General features: G+C 49.7%; 1 protein-coding gene across 1 annotated transcript; it reads left to right on the forward strand.

The window, feature by feature from the left end:
- The first annotated feature begins 2,800 nt into the window (after window positions 1-2,800).
- On the forward strand, window positions 2,801-18,751 carry Arpc3 (actin related protein 2/3 complex subunit 3). Its single transcript, XM_028885899.2, has 7 exons — window positions 2,801-2,925; window positions 7,835-7,934; window positions 12,354-12,430; window positions 15,358-15,426; window positions 16,186-16,312; window positions 17,437-17,531; window positions 18,464-18,751. The coding sequence occupies exons 1-7, from the start codon at window positions 2,920-2,922 to the stop codon at window positions 18,524-18,526; spliced, it is 537 nt and encodes a 178-aa protein (XP_028741732.1). The 5' UTR covers window positions 2,801-2,919; the 3' UTR covers window positions 18,527-18,751.
- The last annotated feature ends 1,993 nt before the right edge of the window (window positions 18,752-20,744 follow it).

Genomic DNA, 20,744 nt, shown 5'->3' on the forward strand with positions numbered 1-20,744 from the left:
TTTGGAAGTCTCATGTGTATCTGTAGGCATGGTGGCTCATGCCTGAAGTCCTAGCATTCAGGAGTCTGAGGTAGGAAGATTGCCTTGAGGGTAAGTCTGGCCTGGGCTTCATAGTAAGACCCTGTTTCAAAAAACAAAGAAATAGCCGGGCGGTGGTGGCGCACGCCTTTAATCCCAGCACTCGGGAGGCAGAGGCAGGCGGATCGCTGTGAGTTCGAGGCCAGCCTGGTCTACCAAGTGAGTTCCAGGAAAGGCGCAAAGCTACACAGAGAAACCCTGTCTTGAAAAACCAAAAAAAAAAAAAAAAAAAACAAAGAAATAAATCAAACAAATTTGGTTTGTAGTCTCTGACAGTTTAAAAGCTTAGATATTCCGTGTATAGTGTATATCCTAAATCAGAAGAAATATTTTTCTTTTAACGTACTGTCACATTGAATTGTGTTCAGCTTTTCAGAGTCCTTTGGTGGCAGGTGGGATGAAGGTTATGGGGAGCAGCCAGCTGGACGGTTTTGCTCCAGCATCCCTCAAAGGTCAAGCTCTGGCCTGATGGTGGTGTCACACGCCTTTAGTCCCAGCACTCGGGAGGCAGAGGCAGGCGGATCTCTGTGAGTTCGAGGCCAGCCTGGGCTACAGAGTAAGTTTCAGGAAAGGCTCCAAAGCTACACAGAAATCCTGCCTCAAAAACAAAACAACAACAAAAAAGATCAAGCTCTGGCAGAATGAGACTCAATCTCATTGGGTCCTGTTAGACATTACATTACAGAGCACGTTATATCGTTTCTTTTGTTGAGTCCTTACAAGGCCCAAAATTCCTCTAGTTATTTGGTGACCAATCTTCCTGCTGATTGGTGGAAGGAGAGAACCAATCTGAAAAAGTTGCCTTCTGATCTCCATATGAGCTTACACTCATCAAGTAATTAAAAATGTAATATTCTAGGCGTGTAAAATCTTTTTGTTTTTGTTTGTTTTGTTTTCAAGACAGGGTTTCTCTGTGTAACAACCCTGGCTGTCCTGGATCTCACTCTGTAGACCAGGCTGGCCTCAAACTCACAGAGATCCTCCTGCCTCTTCCTCCACAGTGCTGGGAAAAAGGCATGCGCCAACACTGCCTGGTTTAGGTATGTAAATTCTAAACACTTTCTTTGTATCTCATTTCAGCCTTTTTAAATACTGTGGTCTCCATATTTAGGTGAGGAACGGAGGCACAGAGAGATGAATTAACTTGCACAGAATTACACTGCTAGTCAATGTTGGAACTAGGATTCGAACCTGGAACCGATTTACTTCAACTGTTACATAAAGAATGGCAGGTCAAGGCAGGCATGGCATGTACCTAAAAACTTGTGGTGAGACCAGCCTGGGCTACATAGTTAGGATTTTGTCTCAAAACATAAAATGTGGGGGGCTGGAGAGATGGCTGCTCAGAGGTTAAGAGCACTGGCTGCTCTTCCAGAGGACCTGGGTTCAATGCCCAGCAACCAGAGGGTGGCTCACAACCGTCTGTAATGAGATCTGGTGCCCTCTTCTGGCCTGCAGGCATACATGCAGGCAGAACACTGTATACATCATAAATAAATAAATCTTAAAAAAACAAAAACAAAATGTGGTTGGTGGGTGTGGTGGTAGCATATATCCTTAATTTTTTTTAAAGATTTATTTATTCATTTATTTATTTATTATGAACACAGAAGAGGGTGCCAGATCTCATTTCAGATGGTTGTGAGCCACCATGTGGTTGCTGGGAATTGAACTCAGGACCTCTGGAAGAGCAGTCGGTACTCTTAACCTCTGAGCCATCTCTCCAGCCCCCATACCCTTAATTTGAATACTTGGGAGGCATAGGCAGGTGGATCTCAGTTCAAGGCTAGCCTGATCTTCAAAGCAAGCTCCAGGTCAGCCAGGGCTACACAGTAAGAGTCTCAAGAAAAAAAAAAAAAAAAAAAAAAAAAATATATATATATATATATATATATATATATATATATATATATATATATATATATATATATATATATATATATATAGTGGGTGTGAGTGGTGTGTTTGTCTTCATCCTTGCAGACATGTGATATCACTGGCCCTTACAATACACTTGGTTTTCATGGCCACTTACTTCTTGCCATGACAGGAAGACATACACCATACCTTGTTGAAAGAGTGGGAATGATACAGGCTACACATTTTGTGGGTGACAGATAGGTCAAGGTTTAGTAGGCCCAGGAGTTTTCTGCCCTTTACCCCCATGGCGGTCCCTGACTGTCTCCACATAACAAGGAAAATAGGGAGATAGGAACATCACAAGTAAACATCATAAAACTACGCAAAAACCCAGGAGTGATGGAAACCACAAGGCCAGAATAAAGGTATACAGTGGCAGCTGATGGATCATAAATTCAGGATACATTTATATCCAGTTTGAGCCCGGCCTGGACGTCATAAGCCTCTCAAGAAAATAAGTGCGGCTGAGATGGCTCAGTGTGTCAAGGTTCCAGAGTTCGAGCCCCAGAGTCCCCATGGTGGAAAGTTAGACCTGATTTCTACTTCCCCACGTGGGCCGTGGTAAAAATAAAAAGAACTAGACATGGCAGAAGTGTGAACCAGGGAACTGAGTGCTCCTGGATTTGAAACTGAGGCTAGGGAATGAGGAAAACGCGGGGGTGATTATTAACCTTTCTCTGTGCCCGTTTTACGCATGCGCTACACGCAGACCCTAATGCTCGCTCTCCCCCTGGCGTCCCTTCCGATCAGCGCAGCCGCAGCAACCAGGGGCGGAAGCTGGGCCGGAAGTGCATCTCTTCGCTTCGCCCGCCTCTTCCGGCTCACTTCCGCCCACTCCACCCAGGCAGCTGGCCGGAAGCGTTCCGCGTTACCTGGGTCCTGCTTCTCTGGATCGAGTCCGGACACCGCCTAACCGCCAAAATGCCGGTAAGGCTTGGAGCCCCGAGGGCGGGGAGCCGAGCGGGGCCGGGGCCCGAGGAGAGGCGGGAGGCCCGCGCTGGGAGGTCGGGGGGAGAGCAAACCGCCGCCCTGCTCTGCAGCCCCGGTCCTTTGCCTCCAGCCTCAGGTCCCATGCCCGCCCCGCTGCCTTCTCCCTAGTCCCGCAGTGTTCCCGGATCCCACCCGAGAGCCCCGAAGTCAAGAACGGCGGCTTTTAATTTATTTCTAAATCTAGGGTCCAGCTTCTGCTTTTCTGTCCCCTGTCACTTCCACTTCCTCCTCCGCCCCAGGGAGGGGTCGGCCTGCTGCTGCTAATCTCCTGTCCGGCTTCACTTCCCTGATGGACCCCTACCTCGTCCTCCCAGCTGGAGCTCCCACCACCCAGTCAGCCCTGGTTTCCAGGAGTCTCCTTTTTTGTGTGGGAGGAAAAAAATGACGATGGACTGGTAGTCCTTAACGTCTGACTGCCGGTCTCCATCATGGGTTCCGTTTTGCAGATTTAGCAAAGGGATGGTTGAATTGAAGGCCACACTGGACAAGCGTCAGTGAACTCTCACTGTGAAGCCAGCACTGTTAACAGCGGCGACTAAAGCCCCCTCCGGGAGCTTACATTTTCACGGGTAGACAATAACCATGTGAATATAAATAGGAGGTGGTTTCAGATCTTAAATTCTATGAAGAAAATCGATAGATGACCACACTAGCCTCCCGTGGTGGCACTTACCTCTCATCCCAACACTTGGAGGCAGAGGCAGGAGGATTACAAATTTCAGGCCCAAGGGGGCTACATAGTGAGTTCTAGGCCAGCTTGGGCTCTACAGCTATAAAATATGGGGGGTTGGGGGTGGGAAGGAAGCTTGGGAAAATGCTTCTTGTGCAAGAGGTGAGGCTGGGGGCGGGGGGGGGTGTCAGCGCCGCAGCTCATGTTTGTTCCTCCAGCCCTGGAGAGGCAAGAGACAGGCAGGTCCTCTGGGCTCATCAGCCAGCCAGTCTAGCCCCAAATCAGCAAGTTCTGGGTTCAGTGAGAGACACTGGGGGCTGAGGAAATGGCTCAGTGTTTAAGGCACAAGGACCAGAGTTTGGATGCCTAGCACCTAATTAAACAGTCAGGGGAGGAACTCCTGTCTGGAATTCCAGAGCTGGGAAGGTATAGCGATCCCTGAGGCTCCTTGTCTCAAAAATAAAGTGGGAAGCAGTTGTAGAAGAGACCTCTGGCCTCCACGTGTGCATATACACATATTCTTGCATGCACACATGAACATGTATACGTACATTCCACACACAAGAGCTAGAAGTAATTGAGGAGGATACACAGCATTGACTGTCCTTCACACAAACACGCATGAGTGCATGCATGTACATGTGTAAAAAGTAAAACCAATGCAGTCCCCAGTGACTGGGGTAAGAGGCTGGCATAGATCAGGTGTACTTGTCGTGAAAAGGTAAGCAAGCGTAAGTTTGAGCTGTGTGTATGTGTTTTGGCAGCACTGGGAATTGAACCCAGAGTCTCGTGGCAGGCTACATAGATCCTCTACCACTGAGTTACATCCCTACCTCCTTTTTACCTTTGTTTTGAGAAAGGGTCTCATAAAGTTGCCCAGGCTGGCCTTGAACTTGGGATCTTCCTGTGTCTGGGACCACAGGCCTGCATCACCATGTTTAGCTTTGTAAGATTTGTGGGTCTTTGTGAGTCTTTGTGAGTCTTACAGTTACTGACTATTGAGATGTATGTGGAGACCCAGAGTCACTGTCCAGATGAGCCCTTCACTCTCAGGATATCACTGTGAAATAGATGTCCTTATTGTTAGGGTGTTGCTGAAGGCACTAAGGCTCAGGGAATTAAGTCACGTGCACAGTGTTGCTCACAAGTAATAAAGCCAGAGTTTAAGTGCTCATTCCAGTTGGGCACAGAAAGTTCTGGACTTAACCTATGATTACTTATTTTGTGCCTGCTTTCTCTATTAGTATGAAACATCATATATATGCCTATATGTGTATGTATATATACATATATATACATACATTCATATATATGATATATACATATATATGATCTCATATCAGGGCCTAGAGAAGTGGCCAAGCAGCTGCATGCCTGCTGCTGTTGGAAACGCGTACACTCGGTGTCACACAAACACACAAAGAAAGCAAAAGCAACTTCACGAAGCAGTTTCTTTTTGACAAAAAAAAAAAAAAAAAAAAAAAGGATGTGCCGTGACCTGGACCCAAACTGAGCTAGCAGGGCCCAACGGGGTGGGTAGTTCACGTCTTTTTCATTCTCACTCAGACAGTGACTGTGTCTTTCACGACTGGCTAGTTTGTTTTTTTTTTTTTTGATTTTTTCGAGACAGGGTTTCTCTGTGTAGCTTTGCGCCTTTCCTGGAGCTCACTTGGTAGCCCAGGCTGGCCTCGAACTCACAGAGATCCGCCTGGCTCTGCCTCCCGAGTGCTGGGATTAAAGGCGTGCGCCACCAACGCCCGGCTACGACTGGCTAGTTTTAAAAGAATCTTCGAGTAGGAAATGAAGGGAAGGGGAAAGGGGCAGCCCCTTGGGACATCATGTTCGGGCAGTACAGCAGTGCCTTTGGATAACAGAAGTGTGTAAGGGCTGGAGAGATGGCTCAGCGGTTAAGAGCACTGGCTGCTCTTCCAGAGGTCCCGAGTTCAATTCCCAGCAACCACATGGTGGCTCACAACCATCAGCCATCTATAATGGGATCTGATGCCCTCTTCTGGCCTGCACTCATACATAAAATACATAAATAAATTTTAAAATGTTTTAAATGTGCACAAAAGTTATACTAGGTGGGGCAGAGTGGCTCTTGCAGGGCTGGCTACCGTTGATAGGGAAAGCCCCATCCTCACACTGCTCTCGGGGAGCACTAGAATCTTGTTCCCAGCATCCATATCCAGCAGCTCACAGCTGCCTCTGATTCCAGCTCCTGGGAACGTGACACCCACTTCTGGACTCTGTAGGCACTGTATACACATAGAAATCCCCATACACAGGTACAACACATAATTTTTTTGTTTTTGTCTTTTCAAGACAGGGTTTCTCTATGTAGCCCTGGTTATCCGGGAACTCACTCTGTGGACCAGGCTGGCCTCGAACTCACAGAACTCTACCTGCCTCTGCTTCCCTGGTTTTAGGATTAAAGGTGTGCATCACCACCACCTGGCCAATTACGCTGTCACTCATTCTCTCTTGCACAGAAAAAGGTGCTTAGCAATCATTTGATGAATGAATGAACAGTTTTGTTCACAGCAGACATAAAAGAAAAAACTAGGAACCAGCATATAGGGTTGTTCATCAGTACGATTTTCCCTGTCCTTTAGTTCACACCTACTCACCAAAGGTGTAGTGTGTCTTACTCATTTTACAAGCTTAGAAACAGGCTAGTGGGATTGCGGTAGAGCTTAGTTGGTAGAGCACTTGCCTGAAGTCAACACTGGTTCTCTAGACCTGTCTTCCCAGCACTGGGGAGGCAGAGGCAAGAGGATACCTTCAAAGTCATCCTCACCTACATAGTGAGAGGCTAGCCTGGGCTACTTGAAACCCTCTTGGGGTTGAAGGGGGTGGGGGATGGGGAAACAGATTCAGGGAAGAAGCATGCAGTCTTGATTGGAGACATAAAGACAGGAAGTGGCCGATTCCAAAACTAGGGCTTGCATCCTGGCTAGCTGGAGGCTGGGAAACCTGTTTTGTGTGGTTTCTGTAGTGGAATGCGCCCACCAGAAGGAAACAGCCCTCCACACCACATTTCCAGCCTGAGGATGTGTTCCCAGGAGGCAGAGGCGGGCGGATCTCTGTGAGCCTGAGGTCAGCTTGGTCTCCTTAGGGAGTCCCAGGCCAGGCTGGGCTGCTCAATGAGTGCCTGTCTCAAGAAGAGCCGGGGCTGGGGAGAAGGTTCAGTTGGTAAAGTGCCTGCCACTCAAGCGTGAGGACTCGAGTTCAGTCCCAGGCTCCACAACAATAGCCAGATGTGGTGGCGTGTGCCCGTAAACCTCATGCTGGGGCGGGAAGACAGGAGGGTCTCTGGGGGGGCTGCTGGCCGGCCATCTGGCCAGTAGGTGACCTTCAGGTTCAGTGAGAGCCCCTGTCTCAAATGTAAAGGTGGGGAAGCAATTGAGGAAGACACTTGACACAGACTTCTGACCTCTGCACCCACACACATGTGCACCCAGACCCATGAAGACAAACACACAAAATACTAATAGCATAGAAGAGAATGTTAAGAACATAGACAACAGGGCTGGAGAGAAGGCTCAGCGGTTAAGAGCACAGGTTGCTCTTCCAGAGGTCCCAGGTTCGATTCCCAGCACCCACATGGCAGCTCACAGCTATCTGTAACTTCACTTCCAGGGGATCTGACACCCTCACACAGACATGAACGCAGGCAAAAATACAAGTGCAGGTGAATTAAAATTAAATTATTTTTTTAAAAAAAGGAAGAAAGACCGGGCGGTGGTGGCGCATGCCTTTAATCCCAGCACTCGGGAAGCAGAGGCAGGTGGATCTCTGTGAGTTCTGGGCTAGCCTGGTCTACAGAGCGAGTTCCAGGACAGCCAGAGCTACATAGTGAGACCCTGTCTTGAAAAAACAAAACAAAAAGGAACACAGACAACAGTTAGCTGTAGTTTTGTCAGTGGTGAAGCAGGGGTACTAACTCCCTCTGTGGCGCACGTCTGATTTAGTTAGGGGGCGTGGCTGTGCTTAGCGACCAGCTGACAGACGGTCCCCGGATCTGCCGGTTGGTTTTCTTGAGGCAGGGGCTGGTGGCATTGCTGCTGCCCCCCTCTCCTCCCGGAGTTGGTCTCAAGTGGAGTCCTCCTCTGGAGGACCGGCCTCGTCGCCCGGTGACGCGTGTCCTCTTTCTCCCCTGGCTTGTCACCGCAGGCTTACCATTCCTCTCTCATGGACCCTGACACGAAGCTCATCGGAAACATGGCCCTGCTGCCCCTCAGAAGTCAGTTCAAAGGACCCGCCCCTCGAGAGAGTGAGTCTCGGTGTTCTGTTCCGTTCGGGTTCAAATGGTCCAGCCACGCGGCTGAGGTGGGAGCAGGGCAGAGCCTCGCTGGGTCGCTTGCACTGCTCTGCCGGGTGTGACACTTTACACCCGAGACATCACAGGAAACTGCCCTGTCACTTCTGACTCCTTCAGGACGCCTGGGTGAACCAAAGAGGAAATGTGGCCTGGGGCAGGGGGGCGGTAGCTCGGTAGGGAGAGACCTTGCCTTGCATGCAGGAGGCCCCGGGTTCCATCCCCGGTTCACCCTGAGCCAGATGTTGTGGTGCACATCTGTAATCCTAGCACTTAGGTGGAGGCAGGGAGAGCACAAGTTCAAAGTCATCCTTAGCAAGTTGCAGGCCAGCCTGGGCTACATGAGACCCTGTTAGCAAAGAGGAAGAGGAAGTGTGTTTAATTCTGGCCGCGGTCACTGTCAGTCAGGTCAGACTAACTGAGTGCCGGGTCCCCAGCCTTCTTCTGTCGTCATGCTGGAAACAGACAAGCAGCAGAAAGCATTCTGTGGCCATGGTGCTCTACGCAGGAGGCTGAGATGGGGGTGGCTGGAGTCTGGCAGTTCAAGACCAGCCTAAGCAACACAGGGAGACCTGTCTCCGAAACCAGGAAAAATTAACCCTTCCCCCACCAAAGCTATTACTTCTCCTGTCAAGTTTTCAAAGACAGTCATTTGCCTTGGGCTGTGCATGTTTGTGTGTGAGGGCTGCCACGTGCCCCAGCACACACACACACAAGTGGACGTGAGAAGATGAAGCATCACTTGAGGTTTTGACATTAGTCCGGGGATCCCCGCTCAGGTGGTCCAGCCTTCCCTGCAGCGCTCTGACCCTCTGAGCCATCGGATCGGCACAGCCCGTCAGTGTCCTAGCCTTGGGGTCCTGATTTTTCACCAAGCCCCAGTGTTAGACCCTTTTTTTCGGATACCTCAGAAGAGGGTGAAACCGATGGGCCTGATGTCAGACAAGCCAGCCTTGGTTTGTGGGGACCCTCCTGGTGACCCCCGCCTGCTTCCCCAGTGTTGGGGTGACAGGCATGTGCCCCACGCTGCAATGCTAACTCTCCATGTGCTTTGAAGCTGCTTGTTTCTGTTCGTGCTTTTGTTCTTCTGAACGTCATTGCTTTGCTTCTAGTGGTGCTTTTGTTGTTTGTCTTTTAACTGGCTTGGTTTTGGTGGTGATGGATTGTTTTGTTTTCTTTTTCTTTTTTTTAAATTTTGGTTTTAAACCAAAACCAAAAAGAGCTGGTTTAAAGAAGCCACTCAGACCCTTGCCCAGTCTCCGACTCTGTCCATCTCAGTGACCTGTATGACTAGGTTGGCCATTCTGAAGCCGCAGAGCTTCACTTTTAGTATGGACAGAGCTGAAAATGGAAAAACTAGCTTTATTGCCCTTTAAAGAGCTTTATTGTCCTTTTGGTCCTTATTTATTTATTTCATGTTTTTTTTTTTTTTTTTTCCAAGACAGGGTTTCTCTGTGTAGCTTTGACACCCTTCCTAGAACTCACTCTGTAGCCCAGGCTGGCCTCGAACTCACAGAGATCCGCCTGCCTCTGTTTCCCCAGTGCTGGGATTAAAGGTGTGCGCCACCACCACCACCACCCCGCTCCCCCCCTAGCTCCTCTTGCCCTTTTTCACATATTCTGTCCTTCCTTGTCACCTGATGTCACTGTTTCTTGGTCTCCTTTGTAGATGTTACACTGTGCACACACTTATGCCTGCTTGTATGAGTATGTGGCTAGGGTTCTTGTACAGGGCATATGGGGAGATCATGCGTTCTTTTTTGTTTGGAGTTTGGATCATCTTGATTCATATTTACTTTGCAAGTCCATCCATTTTAATTTATTTATTTTTCTTTTATGTGGTGTGTGTTTGCATCTACCAAAGCCAGAAGAGGGCGATAGATTCCCTAGAACTGGAGTTAGAGGTGGTTGTGAGCCAATGTGAGTGCTAGGAACTGAACTTGGGTCATCTGAAGAGCAGCAGTGCTTTTAACTGCTGAGCCCTCTCTCCAGCCCATGATTTTGTTTGGTTTTTGGTTTTTGTTTGTTTGTTTGTTTGTTTGTTTTTCAAGACAGGGTCTCTGTGTAGTTCTGGCTGTCTTGGAACTCACTCTGTAGACCAGGCTGGTCTTGAACTCATGGAGATCTGCCTACTTCTGCCTCCCGAGTGCTGGGATTAAAGGCGTGTGCCACCACGACCTGGTTGTATTTTAATTTTTGATACTCGATCTCAGCTTTGTTTCCCAGTCTGGTCTGAGGCTCCTGAATTTGGGGGCCACACAGCGTATTCCCTGTTTGTTGTTTGTCGTCATCAGATGGACTGCCCTCTGCCCCCACTACCCTCCAGATCCCCCATGTGATTTTGGAGGCTGTTTTTCACTGCTCCAGAAGCCCCTTTTCAAACCCGAAGCTTTCTGACGTGTCCTGAGATGTTCCGCCAGCGGTGTCATTTCTGTGGCCGCAGACACAGCACCCCAGAGCCTGCAGACGTCTGGCCCGCGTTCCCTTCCGTTTCCATGACCACAGTTACAATTCCCAGCTGTGTCCTCATCCCTGCCCTTCCTCTGCCGGGTTATTCTCCTTGACCCGCTCTTAGGTGAATTCGTTGTCAACACTGGTTGAAACATAAGTAAGCTCAATGGATTTGGCAAGTCCCCACAGTTTTTACTTGATTCTGAGAAAAAGGAGCAGATGGACAAAGACAGACGTGAGGAGAACAGCCGTACTAAAAAGTTAACAGCCCCCAAGAAAAGAACGTTGGCCCAGAACGCGGAAGAGCCAATTGTCGTATAGTTACAGACAGCACATTGCACCCGCAGACTCAGCCACCCCAGAACGGAGAAAACAGGAACCACCTTCGAAGTTCCTCAAGGAGGAATGAGACCCTGAGAAACTGAACAAAGGAGGGGGACTGACCTCATTTCCCAGAGGGGCTGGAACTGTTGTCGTGGATGTCTGTGCTGTGAATCAATTGTCTTAGCATTGATGAGATGAATTCTGGGGCAGAGGGAGGGCCCTGTGCATAGCGTGTCTGAGGCCTGGGGTTTAAGATCACCTGCAGAAAACTTCTCCTCTGTCGTCAGATGTCTTGAGATGGCTTTGTGTGCTCCGCTCTGTTCGAGGCCCCTTCTCCTCCGCCGTCTCCTCCCAGGTGCTCACAAGTTTCCTCTTACTGAGAGCAGAGAACAGAGAGCACAGCGTCTAGAGTAAAATTCCGCAGGGACCCTCCAGCAGAGGAACGGGCTAGGTCGTGGGACAGTTGCCCAGGGCTGCACCCTCGGGCCGCTCTGCCTTGCACCGTTCGAGAACATGGCAGCTGAGGACAGGAAGTGTCAGAGGTGCTGCTGCAGCCAGCTGCTGGCCATCAAACCTGGAAAGTCTGTCCTGTCAAAATGAAAAAGAGCGAAGATTGCCAAAGCAATTGTTGGATGAGGTCTGTGTTTGTCACAGAGTGCTTCTGGCTTTCCTCAGCGTGCGGCCACTTAGAACAGCTCATGCTGTGTTTAAGCCACAGTTTCCATAAAAAGAAAGAAAGTCATCTGAACCCCAGTGTTCCCAAATAATTGGAGTATTTGCCATGAAACTACAGCGTGTGGGTTCAAATACAATTATATTGAATGCTTTTTTTTTTTTTTTTCCATTTTCAGAGCCCTTAGTTAGACTTTTGGGGCTGGAGGGATGGCTCAGTGGTAAGGAACACTTCCTGCTCCTCCAGAGGACAGAGTTCCATTCCCAGCACCCACACTGGCCTCACAATCACCTGTAACTCCAGCTCCAAGGGATGTGACACCCTCTCCCGACCTCTGGGCATCTGCACTCATACGCAAACACACAGACACACACAGAGGTTTTTTTGTTTTTTTTTTTTAAAGGGAGTTAGCCTGTGTCTCAGCCCATTTCTGTAAGTGCATTGAGGTCTTACCTGGTCACTGAATAGCAATAATAGTTTGTTCTGGGTGATAAGTATTAATTAAGATGATAATCTTTTTTTTGTAATTGATTTAGTTTTTCTAATGAGCACATATGATTTTTTCAGAGATAATAAAACTAAAAATAAGCCACATTGGTTTTTGGTAATAGCGTTGAAGACTGTATTTCAGTAGCCCTGTTTATTTTTCTAAGTTTTATTTTTATTTTTTACATCAGTGTTTTTGCCTGGCGCCCTTTGAGGCCAGAAGAGGGCGCCAGATCCCCAGGAACTAACCCAGGTCCTCTGCAAGGGCAGCCCGTGCTCTTAACGGCAGAGCCATCTCTCCAGATAGCCCCAGCCACATTCTACTTTCTCCACCTCCAGATCTTGGGATAATTACGCTTGGAGACCCCTCCTTACAGCTTCTGTGGGTGGGTGGTTTGCCTTTGGTAATGTCTCTGCCTTCCTCCTTGTTTCCTGCTTAGCAAAAGACACAGATATTGTGGATGAAGCCATCTATTACTTCAAGGCCAACGTCTTCTTCAAGAACTATGAAATTAAGGTAACTTCCAGAGATGGGGATGCATAGTTTTCAGGCGGGGATAAATACCTCCCTCGAGCCAGGTGGTGGTGGTGGTGGTGGTGGTAGTGGTGGTGGTGGTGGTGGTGGTGGTGGTGGTGGTGCACGCCCTTAAACCCAGCACCCAGGAAGCAAGGGCAGGTGGATCTCTGTGAGTTTGAGGCCAGCCTAGTTTATAGAGCGAGATCCAGGACAGCCAGGGCTGCACAGAGAAACCCTGTCTTGAAAAACAAAAACAAAACAAAACAAAAAAACATCTACTTTGAAGTTAGGGTTGCTGTAAAGGTTAAAGAGTGTGTCTGCTTTTAGAATTTGAAAACAAGGCTGGATGGGAAATGCTGTAGGGTTTTTTTGTTGTTGTTTTGAGATTATTTATTTTAGGTTGAGCATGGGTGCACAAATCTTCAATCCCAGCACTTGGGAGGCAGAGGCAAGTAGATCTGTGTGAATTGGAGGGCAGCCTGATCTATATCGTGAGTTCCAAGACAGCCAGGGCTCTGTAGAGAGACCCTGTCTCAAAAAAAATTTATTTGTGTGTGTGTATGTGTGTGTGTGTGTGTGTGTGTGTGTGTGTGTGTGTGTACCATTTATGTGCAGTGCCCTTAGGGGCCAGAAGAGGGAGCTGGGAGTTGAGTCCCTTGTAACTCCAGTTAGAAATGACTGTGTGTGTTCTGGGAACAAGCCCAGGTCTGGGAAAAAGCAGTTGCTCTTAACCACAGAGCGCTCACCCCAGTCCTGTGTTAGCTTTTATTCTTTCCCTTCCGAATCCTTACTGCTCTGCAGGCCAAATGACCCACTGCCTCTCTTTGCAAATAAATGTTGGGACACAGCCGCGTCCATTTGTTTATGTATTAGCAGTGGCTGCTCTCATACTGAACTTATTGATCGGCCACAACAAAGACTGCCTTAGCCACAAAGCCCGAAAAGCTTGTTATCCAGCCTTGAGAGAGTTTGCCAAGCCCCAGTCTAGATGCATCTGTGTTTACTTAGGTATTGATTAAGCACCCGGGAAGTGCCAGGCCCAATTTATGGATAACCGGTCAAAAGTCTCGTATGCTATTTGTTCATTGGCTTTGAGACAGAGTTTTACTATGTAGCCCTGGCTGGAACTTGTTATATAGGCCACACTGGTCTGGAACTTAGGGTAATCCCCCTGCCTCTGCCTCCCATCACTTTTTTGTATGTATGCAGGTTGGACCCTGAGAATAAATTGCTGTCATTCCAGCACTTGGGAAGCTGAGGCAAGAGGATTGTCGTGAGTTCCAGTTTGGAACTGTGTTTCAAAAACAGTACAAACTGGGGCTGGAGAGGTGGCTCAGAGGTTAAGAGCAGTGACTGCTCCTCCAGAGGTCCTGAGTTCAATCCCCAGCACCCACATGGTGGCTCACAACCATCTAAAATGAGATCTGATGCCCTCTTCTGGTCTGCAGACAGAACACTGTACACATAATAAATAATAAATCTTAAAAAAAGAATCTTAAAAAAAAAAAAAAAGTACAAGCAATACCCTCTCTCCCTACTCTAAAAGGCAAACAAGCCGGGCGGTGGTGGCGCGCGCCTTTAATCCCAGCACTCGGGAGGCAGAGCCAGGCGGATCTCTGTGAGTTCGAGGCCAGCCTGGGCTACCAAGTGAGCTCCAGGAAAGGCGCAAAGCTACACAGAGAAACCCTGTCTCACAAAACAAAACAAAAAGTAAATAAATAAAAGGCAAACAAGCCTGAAATGCTCTAGACCCCTAAGCTACAAACTGGATTTTGGGGTGTTTTGGATTCAGGAAGTTTAACTAATGAAGTCTGTGCAGATATTCCCAAATGGAGACCACGCCGCTTCTGGAAGACTTCTGGTCCCAAGCATTTCAGAGGGGTGGTCTACTGCACCGCTGTGTCGTGGACCCAGCTGGGGTGGAGGGGGGACGGGACATGAATGGCTGGCCCTTCCTGGGACCACTTCCTCCCTCGTCTCCCTGTGAGGAGGGTGGGCAAGGGGAAAGTAGAGAGCCTGCCTGTGAAGGGGACAGATGCACGAAACATCTGCTGAGCCACCGAGATGAGCACAAAGAAGGGCAAGGAATGTTCTCGACAGCGTTGTAAACGATGAGACTTAGGCCTCTGCTCGCTCAGTTCTGGGATATCGGGCTCCAGCAGGATGTGGACTCCGTCCAGCGCTGACAGCGTTTCTGTAGCCAACAGGCAGCTTGTGCCGGCTTTGTGAGAGGTGTGATAGGGACAAGCTGGGTGTAGCATCCGCCTGTAAGGAGCCAGAGGCTGGGGGTTGTCCAAGAGTTAGAGGCCAGCCAGGGCTGTGAAGCAGAGAGCCCAGCTCAGATCAAAACAGAGCGTGGGGGGCACGTGTCCACTTTTCTGACCATGACTGCAGACCTGGGCCTGGGGTGCAGGCCCCACGCGACCCGTAGCCACTGCCTGGAGATTCTCCTGCTAGTAGATGGAGATGTGGGGCCTGCGGAGCCCTCCAGAACTTGTCACACGTGGGGTGACTTCTTCCACTGCCTGGTGAGTCTGGTCTGAGACTCTCAAGGGAAAAATGGTTTTCAAAATGAGCCACCTTAGCCGGGCGGTGGTGCACACTTGTAATCCCAGCACTCGGGAAGCAGAGGCAGGGGGATCTCTGAGTTCGAGGCCAGCCTGGTCTACAGAGTGAGTTCCAGGACAGGCAGAGCTACACAGAGAAACCCTGTCTTGAAAAACCAAAAAAAAAGCGCCACCCTTGGAGTCACCCCCAGCTGTTCATTCTCCATCTTATACAGTGCGATCAAGGCTGTTGGCCAGGGCAGCCACACAGCTGGGCTTGGGGACCATGCACCCTGTGGGTTGCCAGCGGATAACGAGGGCAGAGATGCTCCGAAGCGTCCATCTCACGTGGCCATTATATTGTTTTCTTCTCCCTTGCAGAATGAAGCGGACAGGACCTTGATCTACATCACACTCTACATTTCCGAGTGTCTAAAGAAACTCCAAAAGGTAATGAGGCTTGGCTCTCCCCACAGGGACAACAGAAGGAGAGAGTCTATCCCGCACAAGCACCCGGGTCTGCGAAGACCAGAGGACAAGCCAAAGATCTCTCTGCTGCGGGTCTCCACCCACAGGGGACCTGACAGGAAGGGGGCTGGGAGGTGTGGTATGTGTGGAGACAGGCGTCTCCTTCGTCCTCTGAGAACAGTTGAGCATCTGCATCGGGTGTGGAGGACAGCGGCACACAGCCATGGGCGCGTCTCCCCCACTTAACGGCTCACAGTCCTCGTGTGTCTGAAAGAGCGGACTTTGAAACGAGTGCACGTTTATCACTACTTCAGGATTTAACTAGTAAGATCTTAGCAGGCCCGAGTGTGATGGCGCACGCCTTTAATCCCAGCACTCTGGAGGTAGAGGCAGGTGGAGCTCTGTGAGTTCGAGGACAGCCAGGGCTACAGAGCGAGACTGTCTCAGAAAACTAAAAAAAAAAAAAAAAAAAAAAATTTAAAAGATATTATTGTCTGCGTTTGTGAAGAGAAATGTCTGCCTGGATAGTAAGTTTGGTTTCCAGTTTTTAACTACTGGATCCCAGTTGTAGGTTCTGTGGTTTTACTTCTTGGAAGCAGTGTTCTAAAGCGGGCTGCAGGTTCTCTCCCCGCAGAAGGGCACTCACAAAACCCATCACACCCCGGCAGCTGCTTGCACCGAACAGTGGCAGTTTGGGAATTAATTACTCTTCTTCTTATCAAATATGTCCTTTAATTTTAGTGCAATTCCAAGAGCCAAGGCGAGAAGGAAATGTACACGCTAGGAATCACCAACTTTCCCATCCCCGGAGAGCCTGGCTTTCCCCTCAATGCCATTTATGCCAAGCCCGCGAACAAACAGGAGGATGGTGAGACGGGACTGTGCGTGTAAGGGGGTGTGTGTGTGTGTGTGTGTGTGTGAGAGAGAGAGAGAGAGAGAGAGAGAGAGAGACACACACACACACACACACACACACGGGACTGCGTGTGTGTGTGTGTGTGTGTGTGTGTGTGTGTGTGTGTGTGTGTGTGTGTGTAGCAAGTAGGTGTGGATGTGAATGCACTTGTGGGCATGTAGATTTGTGTACATATATGTGTGGACGCCAGAGGTTGGTGGCGGGTCTTCCTTGATCATTCTCCACATTGTGTGTGAGGAGGCAGGCTCTTTGACTGACCCAGGAGCTCACTGGTTCAGCTAGTGTAGCTGGCTGACGTGCTCCGGGAACCCCCCGACTCTGCCCCCTAAGGGCTGGGAGGCCAGGCCAGCCACCATGTCCGTCCTACCTTTGCGTGGGTGCTGAAGATCCACACTCTGGTCCTCATACTCCCACAGCAAGCTGCTTCTCCACTGAACCCCCAGCCCGCTGCCTGGTGCTCAGGTTGACCGGAGGGGGGGCGGGGGAGAGCCAGCTAACACATGTAACACGCAGGGACTGTTGGACCAAGATGAATGTGGTTACCAACCATCTGGAGTCAGCAAGCTGGCTCGGCCGGAAGAGGTGCTCGCTGCCGAGCCTGACGGTCTGAGTTTGATTCCTGGGGCCCCCACCGAAGAAGGAGTGAACCAGCTCCTGCCAACACACACACACACACACACACACACACACACACACACACAGGCATGCACACGCGCGCAAATATATGCGAGTGTGCAGGGAGAGCAAGATGTAAAAAGAAAACCATCTAGCCGGGTGGTGTGGCACACGCCTTTTATCCCAGTACTCAGGAGGCAGAGGCAGACAGATCTCTGTGAGTTCGAGGCCAGCCTGGTCTACAAAGGAGTTCTAGGACAGCCAGAAATGTTGCACAGAGAAACCCTGGTGGGGGGGGGCAGCAAGAGAGAGAGGAGGGAAAAGGAAAGGAAGGGTCTGGCTGGCCCAGGCTTTCTCTCTCTAAGCTGTCTGAATGTGTGCACATCCCTCGCTGAGGTCAGTGTCTGGCCGGGCAGGCAGCGGGTACGGCATGTGTCCTCAGTGCAGATTTCATGTTTCAGAAGTCATGCGGGCATACCTACAGCAGCTGAGGCAAGAGACTGGACTTCGGCTCTGTGAGAAAGTGTTCGACCCTCAGAATGATAAACCCAGCAAGGTGAGTCCTCGGCCCGTCCAATCGGATCTTAGCCCTTTGCCCTGCTACCGTTGAAACCTCCGAAGTCTTCTGTCACAAGAACGCTCACTTCCGCCTGACCAGGAGGACTCGGCTAGTGCAGCATTCACTGCCCCAGACTCAGTAATGAGCAGATTAGAGTCGTGTGCGGGGCTTACGTATGGGATGTGTGGTCATTCCTTGATAGCCATTGGAGCCACAGTCTGGGTATCCTGTCAAATGCATGATGTTTGTCTATGACCTGTGTGCATCCTCTGTGGGTTTGAAATGCCCCAGGTTACCCCCACACTGAATGCCATGTAAATGATGGCTCTATTGCAGTGCATAGGGAAAAGTCACGAGGAGCAGAGTTTGTGTGTGCTCAGGACATGGTAGGGCCGGCCCCCTGCGGGGAGGGGCTGGGACAGTAGCACAAGCTGAGCTTGAAGTGGCGACACAGCCAAGGGTGGCCTTGAGCTCCTACTTCAGCCTCTAGTTCTGCAGTATACGGGCATGCTACTGTGTCTGGCTCACACTCCCCCCCCCCAATGTTTTTTCGAGACAGGGTTTCTCTGTGTAGCTTTGCGCCTTTCCTGGATCTCACTCTGTAGACCAGGCTGGCCTCGAACTCACGGAGATCCGCCTGCCTCTGCCTCCCGAGTGCTGGGATTAAAGGCGTGCGCCACCACCGCCTGCCCCCCCCCCAATGTTTTCTACCTGTGGATGGATGCCAGCCTCCCGCCTCTGGAGGGCAAGTGAACAAACACGTTTACCTGCTCTGCTGTGGTCACCTTGGAGTCTCATGCAAGAGACCAAGCTCGTTTAGATACAGTTGTGTTTCATACATTGACTGGAATGCTGGCCCGCCCGTGAGGTTGCACTGTGCCCTGAGCCTGAGCCTGACCCTGAACCTGTTCTGTCTTGTGCCCTCACAGTGGTGGACTTGCTTTGTGAAGAGACAGTTCATGAACAAGAGTCTCTCGGGACCTGGGCAGTGAGTGGAGCGCTGGGCAGCATCACATCGAGGTGGACACAGTCCTTCGTGTCCGTTCATTATGTATGGCGAGGAGAGAGCGCGTCTTTGCCGGAAAAGCTCTTGATCGAGAATTTGGGGGTGTGTGTCAGGTCATCGGAATTTTCGGCATTTCAAGCTGGTACTTAATATGTAATAAATGTCACTGCATACCTTAGACATTGAATTAAAACATTTTTGAGATAAAGTTTACACAGTCCCTTTTATGGGAAGGGGTGTGGGTGGTGTACATTTGGGAGTGGGGTGGGTCAGGTTTTGTATTTATTGTTTGGTTTGTCTTTTTTTTGTTTTGGTTTTCCGAGACAGGGTTTCTCTGTGTAGCTTTGCGCCTTTCCTGGGTCTCACTCTGTAGACCAGGCTGGCCTCGAACTCACAGAGATCCGCCTGGCTCTGCCTCCCAAGTGCTGGGATTAAAGGTGTGCGCCACCACCGCCCGGCTTGGTTTGTCTTTTTTGAGACAACCTCACTGTGTAGTCCCACGCTGGCCCATAATAACTCACTGTGTGCCCCACATGGGCCTTGACACTCTGTCCTGGGATTGCAGGTGTCTTCCACTGTGCCAGGCCCCATCATAGCCTTTCAAATCACGAACACTTTGGTGTTGTCAATATGTAGGTACAGTTTTCACAACCATAACCTACATCTAATGCCACACCCTTTTATCACACCCAAAAGATGTGCCTTTAGCAGAGACCTTCCAAGTCCTTTGCTCCAAAGTCTTCCTCCCCCTAGCTTCTAGACTAATCTACTCCCTGTCTTCATAGACTTGTTTATTGTAGACATTTCGTATAATAGAGTGCTAGAGTGGATAATCCAGCCTTTGAGTCTGGCTTATTTCACTTAGCGTGTTTCTAAATCCATGCCTCCGCCCCCCATTCCTCATGGAAGGGGAATCAAACAAAAGTTATCCTTTCATATCTGGCTCCTTTGACTTAGCGCAGCATCTTCAACATTTATCCCTGGTGTTGCATCCCTGTCCAGCTCGTTCCTTTTTATGGCTGAGTAATATTCCATTTTGGTGCAGATCACATTATGTTTATTCATTCATCATCCAGTGGACATTTGTGTTGTTTCTATTTTGGAGCTCTGACTGAACAGGGTTGCCAAGAAGGTTCATGTGCACATTTTTAATGCGGACCACAAGTTTTCATTTCTCTTGCTTATTATATCCGTCAGAGCGGAACCGCCAAGTCACATGGGAACTTCTGGAGAAGACCTGTCTGTTTTTTCCACAGCAGCTGCACTGTTTCACATTCCCACGGCGACATGTGAACTCTGGGTCCCCCCCATCTCGCCAACACTTGTCTCCTTGTCTTGGCTCTCCCGGTGGCTGTGGTGTGGAATCTCGCTGTGCATTGGTCTGTGTTTCTCTGAGATGGTTAGCTGCTTTGCGCGTGGTCACTTGGGCATCTTCTTCAGAGAACTGTTTAGTTCACTGTCCATTTTTTCTTTTTTGTTTGTTTTGAGACAGGGTCTCACTATGTAGCCCTGGCTGTCCCGGAACTCACTCTAGACCAGGCTGTCCTCGGAACTCACAGTGATCCACCTGCCTCTGCCTCCTGAGTGCTGGGATTAAAGGTGTGCGCCACCATGCCCAGCTAGATATATTTATTGGTTGATGCTTTGCCAGCATGTAGATCTGTGCACCCTTGCAGTACCCAAAGAGACCAGGAGAGGGCGCCAGGTTCCCTGGAACTGGAGTTACACTTGGGAGCCACTGTGTAGGTGTTGGGAACTAAAGCTGGGTCCTCTAGAAGAGCAGCCAGTGTTATTTATTTGTTTGTTTATTTGAGACAGGATTTCTCTGCAAAGCAGGGTAGGGTAGACAAAAAGAAAAAAAGAGACTAGGGAAAGAGATCTTTTGCTTGTTTTTGTTTTTCTAGACAGGGTTTCCCTGTGTATCCCTGGCTGTCCTGGAACTCGCTCTGTAAACCAGCCTGGCCTCGAACTCAGAGATCCGCCTGCCTCTGCCTCCAGTGCTCTTAACCGCAGAGCCATCTCCCCAGCCCCTCTAATTTCCTTTTTGGAGACAGAGTTCCAGGCTGGTTTTGAACTTGGGACCGTCCTGCCTCAACCTCTCCATTGCCCGGATGCTGGTGAGCCACCTCAATTGGCTGAAATAAGTAGATATTTTTATCATTTATTTACACTGGGTCTCAAGTAACTGTCTGTTATAGCTCATC

Source organism: Peromyscus leucopus, chromosome 23, assembly GCF_004664715.2.
Source record: "Peromyscus leucopus breed LL Stock chromosome 23, UCI_PerLeu_2.1, whole genome shotgun sequence".
NCBI classification, from domain to species: domain Eukaryota; kingdom Metazoa; phylum Chordata; class Mammalia; order Rodentia; family Cricetidae; genus Peromyscus; species Peromyscus leucopus.